This window comes from Loxodonta africana, chromosome 18 (genome assembly GCF_030014295.1).
Source record: "Loxodonta africana isolate mLoxAfr1 chromosome 18, mLoxAfr1.hap2, whole genome shotgun sequence".
Lineage (NCBI taxonomy): Eukaryota > Metazoa > Chordata > Mammalia > Proboscidea > Elephantidae > Loxodonta > Loxodonta africana.
Genome location: NC_087359.1, coordinates 72768614 through 72790962, shown reverse-complemented (window position 1 = coordinate 72790962; position 22349 = coordinate 72768614). Strand labels below are relative to the sequence as shown.

The window sequence follows — 22349 nt, the reverse complement described above, 5'->3', positions numbered from 1 at the left end:
TTTATCTTTGAAGTTACTAGAGGGTTTTGTTCCTTTTTCCTGTCTTAAGAACAGCTACGTCTGGCCCTTTTACATTTTTCTTAGATCCTCAAAGTGAATTATGTTCCTGTGGTTGCAAGCAACCCTAGACGAATTTTATTTTATATTTTTACCCCAGGAGTCTGGAGGTCTCAGGCATACCCACTTCTGGCCTCACTTGGATTTTTGTTTGTTTGTTTTTGTTTGGCTTAAAATGACAGAAGTTTACTCAGTCACAGTTCTAGGGGCCAAAGTCTGAAATCAGTGTCACTGAGCTGAAATCAAGGCACCAGCAGAGGCACACACACCCCGGAGGCTCTGAGGGGGAGCCCTTCCCTGCCTCTCCCAGCTTCTGGTCGCCGCATTTGTTTTGCAGTGAACCCTTTGTTGAGCTGGGTGCCCAGAGGACTGGGGTACCGATACGAAGGCTCACGGGTGGGCATCGAGGGGGTCTTAGGAGCCATGGCTCTGTGGAGAGCTCTTGTGAATAGGCCTGGGAGTGTTGGCATGAGCCACAGCAAGGTGGAGTTAGGTGTCAGAGGAAGCTGCTGTGTGGGGAGAAATGGTTGAGTGGAAAATAATTTTTTCTTTCTGGGTAATTGTTTTGACATGAGCAGTAATTAGCTAACAGCTGACAGACCAGAACTGAAGTGAGAACAAGGGATTGGATTAGGGGCAAAATGCCCTTCCATTGGACAGTTCCCGGCTGCTTCCAGTAGCAGGCTGTGAGCCTGAGGGAAGCTGGACGGGGAAGCCGGAGAGCAGAGTAAGCAGGGGTCAGGAGGGCAGCCTCTGCCCTCAGACTCAGTTACTGTAGGGTCAACCCCAACTCATGGCGACCTCATGCGTGTGTCAGAGTAGAGCTGTACTCCATAGGCTTTTCAATGGCTAACTTTTCGGAAATAGATTACCAGGTGTTTCTTCAGAGGAAGCCTCTGGCTGGTCTTGAGCCTTCAACCTTTTGGTTGGAAGCTGAGTGTGTTAACTGTTTACACCACCCAGGGACTCCAAGGATCTGGGAAACGACCTTGGTCTGTAGGGACCCAGCGTCATCAAAGAGAATGATTCTGAGCTAAGGTGTGCTCAGGTGAGAACTTATGTGCTTCATTTTTGTAGTCTAACTGAACAGTGGTTCAGTTTTTTGTTGTCTTTGTTAGAGTTTAGTATCAGGATAATGTTGACTTGGTGAAGTAAAGTGAGAAACTTACCACCTGTTTCTGTGCTCTAGTATAGTTTGTGTCTAGGTAACTCTTTCTTGAGAGTTTAAACAAATTTGCCCATAAAGCCATCTGGGTCCATTGCCGTTCTGCGGGAGATAATTTTTGCACCCTGGATGGTGCAGTTACCACACTCGGCTGCTAACCAACAGGTTGGAGGTTGGAGTCCACCCAGAGGTGCCTTCAAAGAGAGGCCTGCTGATCTACTTCCCAAAAATCAGCCATTGAAAACCCTACGGAGCACAGTTCTACCCTGACACACATGGGGTCGCTATGAGTCAAGGCTGACTCGACAGCAGCTTTTTTTTTTTTTTCCTATGTATGCCTTGCAACCATTTTGATAATTTTTAATATCATGGAAGTTTTTGCATTCAGTAGCATAGAGTTATAAATCATGTGCTCTTGCATTTAAAGAAAAAAGTCTCTGTTGTGGTTATGTTTTCTTTCTAATTCCTGGTTCTGAGCATTTGTGTTGACTCTTGCTCTGTCAAATTAGACTGGCTAACCTGCCTTCTTCTTGTTAGGATTCCTGTTCCTCCACCCCATACACGTGTGGGCACACACACAGACCAGAACCAGCTCTGCGTTGCTAATGTCATTCTGTTTCCTAACCCATTAATTTCTGCTGCCATGTTTAGAGTCCTCTCTCCTGTTTTCCTTAGGTTTTTATCTTAGTGGCCTTTTTTATTTTTATTTTTTCCGAATTCATAAGTGGAATGTTTAGTCCATTTATTTTTATTCTTTCAGGTTTGGTAATGAAATCATTAAGGCTATGGATTTTCCTTCAAGAATAATCCAGGCCTTATCCCATTTGTTTTGATATGTTCTTCCTAATCGTTTTCTAAATATTGTGTAATTCCAGTTTTAAATTTCTGTGGGACCCAAGATGATTTATGAGGGCATTTTCTTGAATTGCCAAGTGTTTGGCAGGTGGGGGCATGGGGACCTTCCTTATTTGTTCTTTCATTATTACCTACTTCTGTTGCTTTCTGGTTGAAGAATGTGGCCTGTGTTATTTATGCCTTTTGCAATTTACTGACAGTTTATTGGTGTCTTAAATATGGCCACCTTTTTTTATTTTTTGTAATGTTCCATGACTTCTTGGCAAAAGGCGTTATCTTTGTTTGTAGGGTATGATATTTAATACATCTGGTTCAGTCACCCTTTAAATTAGATTATTCCGATCCTCTGTAATCCTTCCTGGTGTCTGTTCCATCAGTCACAGACTGTAATCACTATACTAAGGGTTTCTACCATTACCTTTAGATTTTCCAGTGTTTCTGTTTTATCCATTTCGGCACTGTTACTTGATAAATAAAATTTGTCAGCTGTCATGCCTTCATTGTGGGTTGTGTTTATCACCAGTCTAATGCCTTTCTGGCATAGTGTATGCCAATATGAATAGGTTCTCTAAGGCCCTCTTTGTGCTCTCCCTGCCAGTAGAGTCCTGACCTCCCCTCTAAAGTTGGAGGGCTCATTGGTACGGGCATTACCAGTGTGTGGCTAGCCGCGTGAGGGACTGTAGCTGGTCACAGCGTGGACGATGCGATGTTCTCTTGCTTCCCCAAGTCACTAGCTGGCTTCAGTACCCGGTTTTCTGTTGTCCTGATATGTGTGTGCAACCATTCTCACCCTCCTTTCCTGAGTTGTTCCTCCCCCATTAGTGTAAACTCACTGCCCCTAAGGTTCTTGTATTCCAAGCTGCTGTTGTCAGTTCGATCTCATTTAGACAGACCCTAAAAAAAAGCATCATGCTCAAGGAAGACATTCTTTACTAGTTAAGCTAAACTGTTGTTTGGTTTTAAGATTTCAGGGGATATTTCTGGTTTAAGGTTTAAAGATTATCTCAGGGCAGTAGTTTTCAGAGGTTCATCCAGCGTCCATGGCTCCAGAAATCTGGATTCTATGAGAATTTGAAATTCTGTTTTACATTTAACCCCCTTTTGATCAGGATTCTTCTATAGACCTGATCGTGGGGATAGCACGGGAGTAGGTAGTGTTTCCTTCTGTCGTGCATGGGTCACCGTGAGTCAGGGGCTGACTTGATGGCAGCTAAGTAACAACAAAGCTCTTGTAACTATATCCATGAGACCATGCGAGAGCAGCACCACTCTGGAGCTCGGATGGTGCAGCCCCAGTATAAATCGGTGATGTCAGGGGCATGAGATGATGTGGGGGGCTTGAAGTCGGTCATGGTGGGAGCACTTATGCTTCACAGACGCTACCGGTAAGGGCTGTTTCCTCCTCCCTCGGAGCCAGTTTGTCAGCACACGTAGGAGCATGAGTGAACGTGCTCTGTTATTATTGTTATTAGTTGCCATCGAGTTGGCTCTGACTCATGGGGACCCCACTTAGAACAGAATGAAATGTTGTCTGGTCCATCGTTGCAGCCACTGTGTATTTTGAGTGTCTTCCAACAAGGGGACCCATCTTCTAGGACTATATCGGACAGTGTTCTGTTGCAATCCACAGGGTTTGCTTTGGCTACTTTTTGGAAGTAGATAGCAAGGCCTTTCTTCCTAGCCTTAGTTTGGAAGCTCTGCTGAAACCTGTCCAGCATCATAGCAACACACGAGCCACCACAGTAAGACAAACTGACAGGCAAGTGATAGAATGCCCCCCAGAAGACGTAAAGTCGTAGCGGTAGAATTCTACAGCTTTGGATTTTTTTTTTTAACTAGGCAAACCATAACTCAGAGATGAGCCGCACATGATCACCTGGCTGTTAATTGGCAGAGCTACATTTCACATCAGCCAGTTCACTTCGCTTTCCTTTCTACCCACATCACACTGCTATGAGGGTGTAGATGCTCCTCAGAGAGCTGGGGAGGGTTGTGGGAAGGTGGTGAAGGGACCACCTGACTATCTAGAGACTGGACCCTTGATCAGTACCAGTGACAGCAGCTGGACTACATTGACCTTGCCGCCTGTTAAACACATTCCGTTCACTCTCGAGCTCAGGAAGAAACCTGGTTTCCCGGAAATGTAGTCATTGGTGCTGGGGATGAGAAAAATACATTCAACCCATTTCCAGCTTTGCAAATACTAAGAACCTGAGAGATGGTCCCAGCCATGCAAGACCTCTGAGAACTGGGGGGCGAGATGGGAGGAGGAGCTGTAATTGCAGGAGTGGTGGAAGTACATGTCCGTGGCGAGCATCTGAGCAGTGTTTCTGTCCCCGCAGTGAATGGATACCACATGTCAGGGACCCCAGCACACCCTCCAGAGACTGCCCACATGAGTCTCCGAAAATCCGCCGGTGATTCCCAGGTAAGGGGTTCCCTTCAGGGATGCAGGGTGGCCATTTATGCAGGCCCAGAGTGGTCTCGTTGAAGGCAAGGGACTCATGAGGGTCCAGAGGACTACAGCCCGTCGCTGCCCCAGGAGACGATGGTTGGTGTATCTGCATTGTTTCAGTGAACCCTGATAGGGGAAGGGTGGGGTGATGGTGGCTTGTTGGTTTTCTAGAATTGAGGGTGGTTTGAGAGGTGTAGGAGATGGTGATGGGATTGTAATTGTTGTTAAGGCAGAAGATTCTGTCCTGCCATCCGAATTCCTGATAAACAGTCTAGATTTCCCGCCACTTGAAGAGCATGCGTGGGACCAGGCCATTTTCCTTTTCTCCAGGCCATCTCCTGGCCCAGGCTTTCCCCAGAGTGGAATTTAGTAAGATGTTTTATCACGTTTGATAAGCTAGCTTAGAGACAGAAGGTATGGAGATAGGTTTTAAGGTTCCCTCACTGCTTCTGCATTCATCCTGTCAGTGGCCACTCAGGCAGCGGCGTGAGGTAGGTGCAAGCACTGTCCCCGGGTCACTGGCGAGGTAATGACGGAAGGCCAGGCCAGCGAAGTGACTTGTGCAGGTTCACATGATTCCCAGGGGGGCAGATGGGAGCTTGATGCCCCGTCCCATGGTTTTTCCAGTTGCATTAAGCTGCATCTAAGAAACTGAGGACTGGTCTTCTCTAACGTAACCGTAAATTACCAAGAAGATGCTCTTGATGAAGCTTCCAAACTCCACCATCCCTTTCCAGGAATTGAAGTACCAGGCCCCAGGGATGGTGGTGAGGATGATTTGATTGATCATGTTGAGGCTAACAAGAGCTACTTATATCGTGGGTGCTACGTGCCATCGGTGGAAGAAAGACTCAGTCGTCCCTGCAAGGGGCTGAATTGTGACACTTAGCTTTAATGCAGGCAGGAGTGTTATTTTTAGGAAACCATAAATGAGTTGTTCTCCAGGAGGCTGAGCAGTGAGCTTGAGTTGAGTTCTGACCCTGGAAAAGGATTCGGACATCACTGTAGGCCAGGAGGAAACGCTGGCGGCGTAGTGGTTAAGTGCTACGGCTGCTAACCAAGAGGTCGGCAGTTCAAAATCTGCCAGGCGCTCCTTGGAAACTATCAGGCAGTTCTACTCTGTCCTATAGGGTCACTATGAGTCAGAATCAACTCGATGGCAGTGGGTTTTTTTTGGGGGGGGTGGGTAGGCCAGGACTTCTTAAATTCAGTGGAATTACAAATCGCGGCCCACTGGTGAAAATGCAGATTCTGGTTCAGGAGGTCTACGTGCTGAGATTCTGTGCCTCTAATAAGCTCCCAGGGGTTGCAGATCTGCAGGGCTAGGGACCAGGATGTGAGTAGTGAGGGCCTGGGCACAGTCAATAGGTAACCAACCTGTGTGCGCAGGCTCTTTCCCCCGTGCCTGGCACCCATCCTGGGTCTGTCCTGGCACTGTTTGTTTCCTGCCAAGCCCCAAATGGCCTTCTCAGCACAGCCCTTGACAGTCGGCTTCAAGTGAAACTTACATGCCACCTGTTTTAGTCATGTAGTGCTGCTATAACAGAAATGGCACAAGTGGATGGCTTTAACAAAGAGAAGTTTATTCTCTCACAGTCAAGTAGGCCACAAGTCCAAATTCAGGGTGCCAGCTCCAGGAGTAGGCTTTCTGTCTCTGTAGGCCTCATCAATCTTTCCCTGGACGAGGATTTTCTTTGTGCAGGGATCCTGGGTCCAAACGACGTACTCTTCCCCTGGCACTGCTTTCTCAGTGATATGAAGGCCCCCTGTCTCTCCGCTCACTTCTCTCTTTTGTATCTCAAGAGACAGTCCAATCTTGTAGATTGAGTCCTGCCTCACTAACACAACTGCCGCCCATCCTCCCTCATTAATATCATAGAGGCAGGATTTACAACATATAGGAAAATCACACAATACCGGGAATCATGGCCCAGCCAAATTGATTTACAACATATAGGAAAATCACACAATACCGGGAATCATGGCCCAGCCAAATTGATACACACATTTAGGGGGGACATAATTCAGTCCATGACACCACCTGACTCTGGAGTATTTTCTGAAGACATCAGCCTAAGTTCTGCTGTGGCTTCACAACAGTGAAAGGCTCCCGAAATCATTCTTCTTCTCTAACAAAATTGGTGTTTTTTTCCCCCTCCAGAAATACTCTCAAGTTGTTACCATTGAAAGCAAGTGTCTATTGGTATAACCTTCCAAGAAGCTGATTGGACAGTGCATGCCATACACCTTTGCCCCAGGAATTTCTCTTCCAGCATCTGTCCATGGAATGTGTTTTGGGGTTCTGATACATGCGTGAGGCCGTTCACCACAGAATCGTTTCTAGCACTGCAGCCCTGGCTCAACCTGATGGTCCAGCAGTAGGGACGGATAAAATGGATTATGGTACTGAGCACCTGTCCCTCCGAGGATGTTACACAGCCAGTAAAAAGCATTCTTCTGAAGAAAATGTCATGATTTGGGAAAACTCTCATGACATAATATTGAGTAGGCAAAGCAGAGCACACACTGAATACATAGTCAGTCCTACCTGGGGGGAAGAAAGCTCTATGTGAGGAAAACTGATGGGAATATAAACCAAAACATGTATGGTGGTTCCGTCTGCATCCAAGGAGCCCTGGTGGCACAGTGGTTTAAGAGCTCTGCTGCTAACCAAAAGGTCAGCAGTTCAAATCCACCAGCCACTCTTGGAAACCCTATGGGGCAGTTCTACTCTGTCCTGTAGGATCACTGTGAGTCGGAATCGACTCGATGGCAGCGGGCTTGGTTTTCCGTCTGCATCCAAAGGAGCCCTGGTGGTACAGTGGTTAAGTGCTCGGCTACTAGGCCAAAGACTGGCAAATCGAACTCACCTAGTGGCTCCACAGTAGAAAGACCTAGCAATCTGCTCCATTAGAGCAGATTGAAGATTACAGCCTAGAAAACCCAGTGAGGCAGTTCTCCTCTGTCACATGGGGTCGCTGTGAGTCGAACTTGACTTGACGGCACCCAGCAACAGCATCTCCGTCCGAGACTGTGTTTCTCAATCAGGAGTGATTCCCTCACCCCCACCCCCGCAGGACATTTGGCACAGTCTTAAGACGTTTTCGTTTGTCATGGCGGGGGGGGAGGAGGGTGTGCTACCGGCGTTAGTGGGAAGAGGCCTCACACTGCCCAGGACAGCTCCCCACAGCAGAAAATCATCTGGCCCAAAATGTCCACAGTGCTGAGGCAGAGAAACCTTGGTTGAAGATTGTGGGTAATTTTTATTTTCATCACATTTTTCAGTATTTTTCAAATGTCCTAAAATGAACACATTCTGCTTTTATAGAAGACAGAGTGTTATTTAGAAAAAAAAAAACAGTTAGAAGGTGGTAGTGGTGTTGAGACCCAGGGAAGGCCAGCTCAAGAAAGGTCCCCCAGGGCATTGCATATTCCTTATTTTGAAGATTCAAGGTCTTATCACAGCCACAAAAATAAATGAGGCGGTCGGTGGAGAGGGCAAGCTCATGTTTGCTCGCCAGATGCCAGTATTGTAAGGTGGAAGCCACTGTCTTAGGCTGTAAAAGGATAACGTGGATAAAAAAGCCACGACTTTTTTCCTACTTTGTGAACCTGTGGACCTGGTTCTCCAAACCCTGGGTCTCTAAACATCGAAATGGGTCATAAAGGTTTGGTATTTATAAAAGTGCTAATAACAATGATCCACGAAGTATATACACCCCTCTTCAGCGTGTGTAGTATGCGCTCACACCATCCTAGGCATCAGTTAGAATTAATGATAACTATAATGAATGAAGAATGAATGAATGAGGGAGCAAATGAACACGTGCTATGTGAGATTCAGGCAGCTTGTCCGGTCACAGTGGCAGAAGCCAAACTGAAGATCCTGGCTCTCACATCACGCTGTTGGTTTTTTCTGCCATCCGCCCCCTGAGCAAATACAGGAAAATCAGAATGTCGTGGGAGGTATCCAGGCCCATTGCCCTGCCTAGTCTTCACGGAAACTGAGGGCGTGTCCCCACTGTGCTCTGTCACAGGCAGGACTGAGGGCCAGGTGAACTCAAACCTCCGGCTTTTTGGTTAGCAGCTGAGGACCCTAACCATTCGCACCACCCAGAGGCTATCTCCTAATCAATTAAAAAAAAAGAAAACCCATTGCTGTCAAGTTGGTTCTGACTCATAGCAACCCTATAGGACAGAGTAGAACTGCCCCATAGGAGTTCCGAGGAGCAGCTGGTGGATTTGAACTGCCGACCTTTTGGCTAGCAGCCAAGCTCTTAACCACTGTGCCACCATACCTGTAATCACTAGGGCCCAGTGTGTCCAGTAACCAGGCAGAGGGCTGGATGTCCAGCAGTTCCTGAGGGTGCCTGCCCCCTCCTCATCCCATCCTGGGGGACCTGGATGGGAACAGGTGGTGGTGATGTGGTGCCACCCGGTGGTGGTTTTCAAACCTGCATTCTTGGGGCGGGCAGCCTGGTTACTGGATCCACTGGGACCTATTGATTAGGAGGTCACCCAGAGGCACCTTGGAAGAAAGGCCTGGCAATCTATTTCTGAAAAATCAGCCATTGAAACCCCTGTGGAGCATAGTTCTATCCTGACATACATGGGGGTGCCATGAGTTGGTGTTGACTCAGTGACAGGGGGATGGATGCAGCTCAAGGCTGAGCCTCTTTCTAGCCTTTGCAGCAGCGAAGTCCTGGCCTGCCCCCCTCCTGCCTGGGCTGTGGTGCCGTGAGCCCCCTCTAACCTCTGCGGAGGTGCTGGGAAGGCTAGGGAGCCCGCCCACAAGTGCCCAGGCCCCTTTGTGATCATAATTTGTGAAGAGGCTGCTTGTATGGCTTTTATGAACTTCCCCAGGAAGACTGTCTTTGGACACAGGAGGGGTAAGGGTAGAGGGGTGGGGGGATGGGACTAAGGGTTTGGGGATCTAAGGGACCCGTTGGAGAACAGAGTTTTAGGTGGAGAAAGAGCTGAGAAGCTGAGAGCTCATTTACTTACTTGTGACCCTTCCTCCCTCTCCCCCGAATTTAATCAACACATGTTCTCTTGAGCATCTTCTTCTTTGCCAGGCACTGAGACACAGACACATATATAGTGCCTGCCTTGAAAGAGGTCTGTATCTCATGTGGGAGAAAGACATCAGATAATTGGTTCTCTGATTTCAGCACTGACAGGGGCTAGAGGAGTGTATACCAGGAGGATCTGGGGGTGGTGAGGCGGTGGAGATGTCAGGGGTGGACTCTTTAAGAACAGATACTTAAGCTAAGACTGGAAGAATAAACAAGGGCTTCTCCTGACAAACAAGTTAGGGAACTGCATTCCAGACAGAGGGAACAACTTACATGAATACCCAGAGGCAGGAAGGAGACTGGTGTTTTCAGAAACCCAGAGAGGCCCAGTGTGGCTGTGGCTTGTTAAATGAGTGAGTGTAGGGAGGGTGGAGGGCGGGGCTGGGGGAGTCTACATAGGCCTGTAGTAGTGATTCTTGTCCTCATAGTGGGCAGCCATCAAGGGGTTTCAAACTGAATCCCCCGCTGCCAGAAGATTATTCGCAGGGCAAGGACATGGATTGAGAACGCGTGAGGAGGAGGATCGCAGAGTCACCCCCAAATGAACCTTTACAGTTTACTAAGCCCTTCCCCCGTGTGTCACCACCTTGGTCGGCCCTCATAACCGAGGCCAGGAAAGGTCAGGAAACCAGGCCGGGGAAGGATAAGAGTAGTGGGTGTCAGTTATCTAGTGCTGCTACAACAGAAGTACCACGAGTGGATGGCTTTAACAAAGAGAAGTTTATTCTCTCTCAGTCTAGGAAGCTACAAGTCCGAATTCAGGGTGCCCGCTCCAAGGAAAAGCTTTCTCTCTCTGTCGGTTTTGCGGGGAAAGGTCCTTGTCATCAATCTTCCCCAGGTTTAGGAGCTTCTCAGTGCAGGGATCCTGTGTCTAAAGGATGAGCTTTTCTCCTGGCTCTTGTTTCTTGGTGGTATGAGGTCCCCCTGTCTCTCTGCTGGCTTCTCTTTTATATCTCAAAAGAGATTGACTTAACACACAACCTAATCTTGTAAATTGAGTCCTTCCTTCCTCATAAACATAACTGCCTTTAATCCTGCCTGATTAACATCGTAGAAGTGGGATTTACAACCCATAGGAAAATTGTATTAGATAACAACATGGTGGGCAGTCACACAATACTAGAAATCACAGCCTAACCAGGTAGGCAAGTATTTTGGGGGGACATAATTCAGTCCGTGATAATGGGGAGACAAACTTTCTGGAACCATAGGCAAAGAATTAAAAAAAGAAATTATTACGGCCACTTGCAAACCTTTGCAGTACCAGAGGGAATCCGTGAAGCTATCATCTAGCTTTGACAATTACCGGCATTTGGGCAATCTTGTTTCATTTATATCCCCATCCCCTACCCCTAGCTCCCCGTTGGGTAGTCTTAAATTCCTGGCATACATATTGCTTTGATTGTATTTTAGAAGGTATCACTAAAAGGAAAGACAGAACCACAATACCATTGTCATACTTAAGAAAAAATCAATTCATTAATACCGTCTAACATATAATACATATTCAGATTTCCCAGTTGTCTCTAAATGTGTTTTGTAGCTGTTTTTCTCCCCAATCTAGAATCTTTTGAAGGTTCACACATGGATACATTGGTTGCTACGCCACTTTAGTCTCTCCCTTTGTTTTAAAACAACTTTACTGAGCTACATTTCACATGTAATTCATCCTTTAAAGTGTATGATTCAGTGGTTTTCAGTATATTCACGAAGTTGTGCAACCATCATCACAGTAAATTTTAGGATATTTTATCACCCCAGAAAGGACCTCCACCCCAAGCCTTAGGCAACCACTAATCTACTTTCTGTCTCTTTAAAATGCCAAAAAACCCAAACACATTGCCGTCCAGTCGATTCCAACTCATAGCGACTCTACAGGACACAGTAGAACTTGCCCGTACGATTTCCAAGGAGTGGCTGGTGGATTTGAACTGCCAACCTTTTGATTAACAGCCAAGATTGTAACCACTGTGCTATCAGAACTTCTACCTCTATAGATTTGCCTATTCTGAACATTTTATCTCAGTGGCTTCATCTGATACGTGTTTATTTTTTGACAGGCTTCTTTAACTTGTTACTGCGGCAGAGTCAGCTCTGACTTAGGGCGACTCCATGTACAACAGAACGAAACGTGGCTTAGTCTTGTGCCATCTTCACGACTGTCGATACGCTTGACTGTAGTATGTTGCAGCCGCTGTGTATTTTGAGTACCTTCCAACCTAGGGGGCTCATCTTCCAGCAGTATATTGGACAATAGTCTGCTGTCTTCATTGGCTCATTTCGATTGGCTCATTTTTGGAAGTAGATCACCTACCTGGCCTTTCTTCTCAGCCTGTCTTAGTCTGGAAACCAAAAAACCAGGCTCTGCTGAAACCTGTCCACCATAGGTGACCCTACTGGATGTTTGAAATGCTGGTGGCCTAGTTCCAGGATCGTAGCAGCACGCAAGCTGCTGTAGTATAGATGGCTGTTGGTCTTTCACTTACCATAATATTGTCAAGGTTTATGCTGTAGCCTGCATTGGTACTTCATTCCTTTTTTTGTTGCTGAATAATTTATCCATTGTATGGATATACCACATTTTATCCATTCATCCGTTGATGGGCATTGGGGTTGTTTCCACTTTTTAGCCTTCATAATGTTGCTGTGAACATTTGTGTCCATATTTTTATGTGGGCATATGTTTGCATTTCTTTCGGATGTAACTAGGAGTAGAATTGCTGGGTCACATGGTAACCATATGTTTAACAATTTGAGAAACTTTGAGACTGTTTTCCAGAGCTCCTGCACCATTTTACATTCCAGCATTATATGAGGATTCCAATTTTTCTACATTGTCGCCAACACTTGTTGTTATCTGTCTTTTTGATTATCATCATTCGTCTGGGTATACGGTTTGGAAACCCTGGTGGCATAGTGGTTAAGGGCTACGGCTGCGAACCAAAAGGTCAGCAGTTCGAATCCACCAGGCACTCCTTGGAAACTCCATGGGGCAGTTCTACTCTGTCCTGTAGGGTCGCTATGAGTCGGAATCAACTCGACGGCAACAGGTAACGCTAACGGTACTGGGTATAAGTGATGTTCATTGTGCTTTTGATTTGTATCTTCCTGGTGGTCCTGATATAAATGTTTGTGGACGAAGGGGGTCTTTCTGTTGTTTGCTGCCCTGCAAAGGATACCTGGAAAACAAGATACTGTTCCAGGTTCAAAGTAGAGAGATGGAGGAAGGAGTTACACAGGTTTGGGCTCTGATTTCTACTCCTCTGTTTATTAGCCTCGTGACCCTGAACAAATTAGTTACCTTCTGCAAGCCCCAGTTTCATCACCCGTAAAATGGAGATGATGCCACTTAACTTCCCGGAGGACTGAATAAGATTAAGTATGTCAAATGCCAGCCTGGTGCCTATAAACAAACAGTAATTAAACAGTCTACCACTCATCTGCGTGTCTGTTGAACTGCGGTGGCTTGCATGTTGCTATAATCCTGGAAGCTTCCAGACTAAGACAGACTAGAAGAAAGGCCTGGCAATCTACTTCCAAAAATGATAACAGAATATTGTCTGGTAGAGTGGTGGAAGATGAACTCCCTAGTTTGGAAGGCACTCAAAATACAGTGGCCACAACAATGAACTCAAGCAATCACGAAGGTGGCACGGGACCAGGCACCATTTCTTTCTGTTGTTCACAGAGTCGCCATGAGTCGGCACCAACTCCACGTCAGCTAACAACGAGTTGAACGGTAGCTCTTGCAATGCTTCCTCTCTCTTGTTATCTTCCGTCCGCCTATCCTCATCACATTATCGTTGACATCAATATATAGACAGGAAGGCTGTTGCCAAAGCTGCTAGGGCCCTCAGCCACTGGTTGTCCACGCTGCTGAGCTGGAATAGGGACACAGATAGTGCTGCCAAGTACGTCCACAACAGGGAGACTTCTGAAAGCTGCAGAATCCATCGTGAAGTCGTCTTTCCCTCTCCCGGGCATGCATTTGCCAGGCCAGTGCCTCTGCGTGAAGGAGCCTCTGTATGGAGGTCTGTGCCATATCTTCTCCTTGGTGACTGGCCCCTGGGCTTCTGCCATGCTGTCTCTGTCTGCCTTCCTCCCCAGGCAGCCCAATTTTGGCAAGTGCTCTGGGGCAGAAGGAGCCCTGGTGGCGCTGTGGTTAAGCATTCCGCTGCTAGCTGAAAGGTTGGCAGTTTGAATCCACCAGCTACTTCTTGAAACCTGTGGGGCAGTTCTGCTCTGTCCTACAGGGTGACTGTGAGTCGGGGTCGACTCGACAGCAATACGTTTGGTTTTGGTTTTTCTGGGGCTGAATTGCTGTCTTGGGCAGATACAGGGTGGGCAAGCTGAATGAGTTGATTAATGAAAAAAGTGTATGGAAGCTGTAGTTGGCCACAAACTTGGTGTTGTCTCTTCACCTGTTAGAGGAGTTGCCGTGACTAGAGGAAGCCTCAATAAAACAACAGAATGTAGATCGATTTGTCTCCCAAGTAAGGTCTTCAAACTCTGCACCAGGGGCACTGGCCCACCTGAGAATTGTCACATCAGAAGCTCTGGGATGTGGAACTGGGAATGTCCTGGGCAAGATCCTTGGTAATCCCAGTGCACCCAGAAGCTTCAGGACCATAGTAATGATCCATGTTACAGGCGGTGAAACTGAAGTTCGGAAAAGTTACATTACTTGACCAAGGTCTCAAGGCTAGTAAGTTCGTCTTCTTGTCTTAGACGTGGGTGGTCTGTAAGATCCTTTCAGCTGGACATTCTGTGGCTATCTTTTTTTTTTTTTTTTTTCAGCTGACTTTACTTACTAGCGAAAGGGGGCCTGTGCGGGAGTAAAGACATGAAGAAGACAAAGTTGTTGTTAGCTGCCATCAAACTGGCCTCCAACTCATCAGGTCCCAAACAAAATGTTGCCCAGTCCTGTGCTATCCCATAAAAAAAAAAAAATAAAACCCATGATCAGTTACAAATGAGACTGTTGTGATCCATAGGGTTTTCACTGGCTGATTTCAGAAGTAGATTGCCAGGCCTTTCTTCCTAGTCCATTTTAGTCTTGAATCTCCTCTGACACCTGGTCAACATCATAGCAACACACAGCCTCCACCGACGGACGGACAGGTGGTAGCTGCCCATGGGATACATCGGCTGGGAATCAAACCTGGGTCTCCCACATGGAAGGCAGGAATTGTACCACTGAACCACCCACCACTGCCCCCAAGGAAGCCATAAGCAGGGGCTTGATCGAGGTCCCTATTTTTCCTGGTTAGCAGCTGGATTCCTGAGATGGGGCAACCCCACACTGCCAGTGCTTATCTGGCCGGGCTGTGCTGGTCTGAAGAGGGAAGGCTGCTGGGTCCCTTCAGACTTATTGGAGAAGCCCCCTGTGCCTCTTGTGGTTCTTTATCTACAAAGTCCTGACAGGCACTTCCTTACATGCTATTCAGAAAAAAATCAGAATGTATGACACTCACGGTGCCTTTGGGGCGTGAGGCTGCTTTTGAGCCCATGGGGTGCTCAGGACAGGAGTGGACATCACAGGTTCAGCCCGGGAGCTCTGGTCTTGACTCCTTCATGTGATTGTGAAGAGGGGAACAAACACGGCCCGAATTGCACATCATCTGTGGGGAATAGGCTCTTAAAATGCACGTGGTGGTGTTTCAGCTAGCAACCCTTAATTTTCCTACCAGGAAATCCGAGGATGCTGGCCAGCTACTAAGGACCTGTGGGCTCAGAGGGGCTTGGGCTCTGGTTTTCTTGCTGGTAACAAAAACAGGAAGACATAAAAAGGCAATCCAAAAACTGAAAGAAAACTGCAAAGCAGCTTGCTCGGCTGGAAGGTGGGGCTAGGCAGCTGGCAGCTCACAGAGGTGATGGTGTGCCCAGTGTACAGGGCACGTATTTGGGGTATGATATTTTGGACCCTGGGGTTTCGGAATAAGATGTCATGGAAGGTGGTGGCCTACCAGCTGTTTTAACCTTCTACTGCCCGGTGGGTTCCGCAGGTTCAGGCATCAAGCATCTCACCGAACAGTTTGCCAGCAGAGGGCAGCTGAGGGGTTAACTCTCCAAATCACAGCTATGAGAAGAGGAGGGGAGACCTGGTTTGGAGCAATTATCAGAGCCTGTGCTGGAGGCTTCCTCCAAGTCGCCTGCACCCTGAGAGCTGGCGCGGGAGCAGGGCCAGGGATCGTCCCTCCTGCCCCCTCCCAGAATATGGTGACTTAGGAGTTAATGGCAGGCAGAGCATCCCCAAACTTCCCCAGCACCCTCACTTAGGGAGCCCGAATTAAAAAAAAAAAAAAAAAGGCCAGTATGGAGAACAGCTTTGGTGATGCTTCTTGCCTCTCTCCCCAGAACCTGGGATCCTCGTCACCAGGCAAGAAACAGAGCAAGGAAAGCACCATCACGGTAAGCGGGTCCGTGGATGCTCACAGGTCGGGCGGCATCCTGGGGGCATTCTGCACGGCTGGGCTGTTGCCATGGTGACGTGGTGATGCAGATGGCAGAGCCGTCCCCAACCTGGAAACCGCGAAGTTCCAAAGCTGGAATTTTGCTGAAGTCCTTTCTGGCTCTCGTGTCACTTCTCTCTGGTGGTCGACTGGGAGGGTGGTGGCTGGCATCCTGCAGAAGCCATTTTTCTGGGCGGGAGGGGAAGGCACTCGTGCAGGGGTGGCCTGGAGGGGGTGGATTCTGCTCTAGCAAGTGATGTGATGTGTAAATTACAGCCAGCGGGGTTGCTTTTGTGCAGGGAAACTTCTAGAGATGGCAAAGTTAGAAGAAAGAGAAACACCCTAAGAATAGAGCTCCTGGGAGTTGTGAGTGGAAGCAGGCAGCTTTCCCCCAGAGTGGCCAACCCGCCTCCCTCCCGGGACTATTCCAGAAGCCCGCCAAATCCCTGTGTGGAGGTGGAGGGCTTTTAGAGTCTCAGGAGGCTTCTCCCAGCCCCCTGCCCATCAGCCCTGTGTTCAGGGTAAAGTGGGGGGAGGAGAGTGGGAGCAGGATGTCAGTGACCCTCAACTTGGGGAAATGAGTCGTACAGTCGCTCACACAGCCAAGGACATGGCGACTTGAGAAGTAGGGTCCTGGCTTCAGTGTTTTGACCCAAGTAAAAAAAAAAAAAAAAAATTTTTTTTTTTATGGGAGAGCGCAGAGTCTCTGGGTGGTGTAAACAGGTCACAGCTCAGCTGCTGCCTGAAAGGTTAGTGGTCTAAGTCCACCCAGAGGCACCTCAGTAGGAAGGCCAGGTGATCCACTTCCAAGAAATCAGCCCTTGGAACCAGATGGAGCGCAGTTCTACTCTGACCCACATGGGGTTTCCCATGAGTTGGAACTGATTTGAAGGCACCCGGTACGGGATTGCTGGAAATGGGAATTCCGTCAGCATGCTCAGCCTTTCTGACTACCCCCCTCCACAGAGTTTGTACCAAGCGTGGGTCCCCTTTCCTCACAGGCTTAAAATCCTGCTGTGGAGGAAAGAGAGGGTCAGACAAGCGCCGACGGCAATGATAAGTCGCTGCCACTCGGCACGAGCGGTGTTCCGAGTGGCTCGCTTACTTCTGCACTAGCTGTTTGAGGTGTAGGTAGTAGCAGCAACTTGGTGTGGTCATGGCGAACCTGGACTCTGATACCACAGTGTTAGTGACACACTGACCAGTGTACAACCGGGGGTAGGTTCCTTAACCTCCTGGTTTCTCAGTGTGCATATCTGTAAAATGGGGACATCATGGGTGTCTGTGTTACGGTGGTGGTGTAGGGACTAAATGGGAGTCCCTGCAAGATGTAGCTGGTTAATGCGCTTGGCTACTAGCCGAAAGGCTGGCGATTCAAGTCCGCCCAGAGATGCCTCAGAAGAAAGGCCTGGCAATCTGCTTCTGAAAAATCAGCCATTGAAAACCCTACGGAGCACAGTTCTCCTCTGACACACATGGGGTCGCCATGAGTCGGACTCCACAGCACCTGGCTTGGCCAAGGGCTGAATGAGGCCATAAGGGTAAAGCCGTGGGGATAGTTCCTGGCACAGAGTAAGCATTCGATACCCGCTAGTGTCACCCCACCCTGAGGAGACAGAGTGGTCGCTCACGGAAGGTCACACAGCAGGGAAGCGTCAGGATTCAAAACCTCTGCTCTTATCAGTTGGTCTCAACCCACCTGGAGCAAAGGAGAATGAAGACCACCAAAGACACACGGTAATTATGAGCCTGAGAGAAAGGGCCACATAAACCAGAGACTACATCAGCCTGAGACCTGCAGAGCTAGACGGTGCCCAGCTACAACAGATGACTGCCCTGATAGGGAACACCACAGAGAATCCCCTGAGGGAGCAGGAGAGCAGTGGGGTGCAGACCTCAAATTCTCGTAAAAAGACCAGGCTTAATGGTCCAACTGAGACTAGAAGGATCCCGAGGTCATGGGGTTAGCCCAAGACAGGAACCATTCCCAAAGCCAACTCTTCAGACAGGGATTGGCATGGAATTTTTTTTATAGGATAGAAAATGATACTGATGAGGAGTGAACTTCTTGGATTGAATAGACACATGAGACTATGTGGGCAGCTCCTGTCTGGAGGGGAGGTGAGAAGGCAGAGGGGGTCAGAAGCTGGCTGAATGGACACAGGAAATACAGGATGGAGAGAAGGAGTGTGCTATCTCATTAGGGGGAGAGCAACTGGGAGTATATAGCAAGGCATGTATAAATTTTTGTATGAGAGACTGACTTGATAAACTTTTACTTAAAGCACAATAAAAATTAAAAAAAAAAGAAAGAAAAAACCTGTGCTCTTGCCCGCCGGCAGTGCTGTCTCTGGAGCAGGCCTGATCCAGTTCCTTGGGTCGTTGGCCCCTCTCACCTTCCCCTGTCTCCCCGGGGCCAGTGCAGGTTGCTCCCGAGGGCCGGGCAGAGTGGCTGAACCTGCTCAGACACGAATCCTTGGCACTGGCGGAGCTAATGGATGGGCCCAGAGGGCAGTGCCCGTTGTCACATTGCCGCAGATCACCCCAGAGTGCTGGGGCAAAGCGGGAGCTCCAGAGAAGTTCCCTGAAGTCAGAGAAGAGGAGGAGAAAGTAAGAAAGGGAAAATACTAGAATTGTACCAGAAAAGAGAAAAAAGGAGAAACAAAAAGCTAAAAGCAGAGTGTGTGTGTCTTTCATGATGTCGCCCGGGCTGCAGGGTGGGATGAGTCCTCTGCTAAGCCCTGTCCTTCAGCCTGTGCCTCGGGCTTTGTCCAGGTGGACTGGGTATGGTGCTCCTCAAGCCTGCACCCCTGCCCCCTTCTGCCTTACCTCTGGCTGTAATTCCCTCTTTCTTCATGTTGACAGTCTAAATCAGCGCCTCTCACGGGGTAGTCTGCAAAGTGTAGTTGGCATCTGAAGCCTCCAGAACACTTGCTTAAAATGCAGATTCCTGGAAGAGACCTAGAGTCCCTCGTGGTGCGTATAGTTAACACACTAAGCTGCTAACATAAAGGTGGAGGTTTGAGTCTTTACAGAGGTACCTCAGAAGAAAGGCCTGGCAGCCTACTTCTGAAAAGTCAGCCATCAGAAATCCTCCAGAGCACGTTTCTTCTCTAACAAACACAGGGTTGCCATGCGTCCGAGTTGGCTTAGCGGCAACTGGTAACCCCAGACCTACAGTTAGTCTGTCTGGGGTCAGGCCTGGAAATCTGCATTTTAACCAACACCCCTGGGCATTTTAGATAAACACTCAGGTTTTGAGGGTACAAGAAAGGCCCTGGAGAATTTTTGGTGGGGAGACTGTGCAGGGAGGCACTTGTTAAAGGTCACAGAGCAAATGAGGAACAGAACCCAGGCCTGGAACCTGGGTCTGAGCCAAGGTGCTTCCCAGCTCCCCACCTGGCTCCTGCACCCACACTTCTCTAGGCTAGAGGCCAGCTTCCTCACCAGCTAGCAGAGCTGAAAACTTCTATACCACCGCTCTTACCGTTTCCTTCCACAGAGCACTGGCTTCCCGGTACCAAGGCCTCCCTCTGGGTGCTTATCCTCCAGAGCTCAGGGCTCCAGCTCGCTTCCCTTCCCAGGAGGAGATGCTCAGAGGAAGGCAGGAAGGACAGCTCTGCTCCCAGGAGGCTGGGACACCAGCATCCATCTCCTTGGCTTATGGGGATGGGGTGAGCAACTTCTACCCTGTCTGCTTCCATGGAGCAGAAATTTCAAGTCCTCGCCACAAAGAATGGTGCATTCAGGCCTGTGTCTGGGTCTTGGAGCAATGACTGAGCTTGATCTAAAGCCCTGGCTCCTTACAGCGCACTCCATCTCCCCACCCTCCACCCCGCCCAAAGCTAGGCCCTGAAGGGAATGCCACTGCCCGACAGCAGGGGGCTGCGGGCAGAGCCTCAGCCTCACGGCGTTCTGGGCTGGCAGCTGGGCAGGGCTGTTTGACTGGGAGTGTGTAGTAGCAGCATGCAGCCTGTGGCACAAATGTGATACATCTGAATCTAGGGTACTTGAGGAGAAATGACAAATGACACTCCTTTCCTGGAAAGAGGAATTGGGAAACTCTTGTGATCTTCACAGAAGCGCTGGTGGCACAGTGGTTAAAGCTCTCAGCTGCTAACTGAAAGGCTAGTGGTTCAAACGCACCAGCTGCTCGCTGGGAGAAAGATGTGGCAGTCTGCTTCGGATTAGAGCCTTGGAAACCCTAGGGGGCAGTTCTGCTCTGTCCTATAGGGTCGCTGTGAGTCACAGTCGACTCGAGGGCAATGGGTTTGTGTGTGTGCATGTACGTGTGTGTGTGCATGTACGTGTGTGTGTGATCCTAAGGCTTGGCTTCCCACCGTGGCCTGTCTGGGGCTCAGGACCCTGGCTGACAGCTAGTGGGCTGAAGATGAGCCTTGGTGTCATTTCTTTCCTCTTCCACGGAGCCTCAGCTCTGGCTTCTTCCTCTCCCCCATTCTCCCAGATCAGCTTCCCTCCAGGAGAAAATTCAGGGCCTGGTTGGCATGAACCCTTGGCTGTCAAACTGCGTTTTTCTCTGTGCTGTGAGCAGGCTGGTCTGGTGGGCTGGCAAGAGGCTGCAGCCAACCCCCTTAGTCAGCCTCTGTGCTGGGTGGCAGTGGGGGCTGGACCTCAGGCCCGCCGACAGCAGACGCCCTGGGTGGGCTGCGCTTGGGTGCTCTCGTGCCCTGCCCAGGGACCTTAACTGGGGCTGCTGCTCCCTGGGACCTCAGAGTTGTTCTGGGGGCAGCAGCCCTTGTGGTTCTGGCTGTCCCTGTGCAGGGCGGCCCTGTATGGGCCTGCAGTGGCACAGTGGGTACCAGCAGTCATGGGAGGGCAGGGGGTGGTCAGCAAGGAGTTGCCCACTTATCTGGGGGCGGGAGAGAGCAGTCAAGTGAGAGAGGAGATGCAGCTGTTGCGGATGGTGATGTCGAGGAAAGTGAGGGCTGGATGGCTCTGGGGACACCCTATAGAGCCGTCCCCAGACAGCACACATTATGGGGCACATCTCCCCTCAAGCCCCTCATTCAACACCCGTTCCTACTGGATCCCCTGAAAACGGTGGGGGGAGGGGCTTGCATATCTGTGCCTCAGCATGTAGGAAAGGTTGTGTGGTGTAGGGTAAGAACTAGACCCAGCTGCCTGGGTTCAAACCCTGACTCCACCGTTCCCAGCTGTGTGACCTTGCATAGGTTATTTAACTTTCTGTGTCTCGGTTTCCTTGTCTGTAAAATGGAGATAATAACAGCACCCATCTTATAGGGTAGTTGTGAGGGCTAAATGAGTTCTTACACGTGAAACAGAACAGTGGCCAGCATACAGTAGGTACTGTACAAAGAGATGTTGGCATCATTAGCTATTATCGGAGCAGGAAGTGGCTCCTTGGGACGACCCTGCTTGCCGACCAGGAGGTCTTGGGAGGAGGACAGGTAGTTCCTAGAGGTGCAGCTGGACCCTGGTATTAACTGCATGAAAAATGTCACCCAGAAGGGATAGAAGTCCACACATGGAGGTTCTTCGGGGGCAAGGCCTCTCCTTCCTTCTCTTCCCTCCCTGGACGTTGGAGCCCTGCTGAATGGAGCCTGTGTTCCTCCCAGGGCGGCCTCTCCATTTCCAGCCCCTCTGACCCAACGGCACACAGCCTCGCCTTTGAGGCCTGGAGATCATAGAGGGACAAGACCCTGGTAGGACTAGTGGTCCAGGAATTCGGCGGCTGGCATCTGGGCCCTTCTCTGGCACCTTTTAGCTAGCTGCGTGGTAGTGGCCGAGAGACTTGACTTCTCTGTGCCTCAGTTTCTTCCTCTCTGTGTGAGTTTGCACTAAAACCCAGTTGCCATGGAGTCGACTCTCACCCGTGTGTCGGAGAAGAACCGTGCTCCCTAGGGTTCTCAGTGGCTGATTCGTCAGAAGCAGATCACCAGGCCCTTCTCCTGAGGCACCGCTGGGTGGACTCAAACCTTCAAACTTTCAATTAGCAGCCCAGCATGTTAACTATTTGCACTACCCAGGGACTGCAGGTTTGCAAATAAACCTTTCGGCTACGATTGCTCACTGGACATCAACACGCCCCAGTGCGCTCACCGTCCCCCTCCACTGCCTCCTCCTGCCTCTCCCCGGAAGTGACTGCTCTTCTCTCATGTTTACTGTCTCAGGGGACGGAGTACTCCTCTCCACCCAGTCCGGTTAAGCCAGGGTTTCTCAACCTCGGCACTGTGGCAGGTTGGCTAATGCTTTGGCGGGCTGAGCCGTGCACTCTAAGAGCTTTATCAGCATCCCTCCCTGCTACCTGC

The 22349-nt window shown here is 49.3% G+C and overlaps 1 protein-coding gene across 7 annotated transcripts in view; it reads left to right on the top strand.

Moving 5' to 3' along the window:
* GAS7 (growth arrest specific 7) overlaps positions 1 to 22349 on the top strand; it is a 287911-nt gene that overhangs the window by 227601 nt on the left and 37961 nt on the right. For all 7 annotated transcript variants that reach the window (XM_064271773.1, XM_064271775.1, XM_064271776.1 and 4 more), the window contains exons 4-5: positions 4420 to 4505; positions 15965 to 16018. In XM_064271773.1, the coding sequence (XP_064127843.1) occupies positions 4420 to 4505; positions 15965 to 16018 (140 nt within the window). The remainder of the gene's footprint in view (positions 1 to 4419; positions 4506 to 15964; positions 16019 to 22349) is intronic.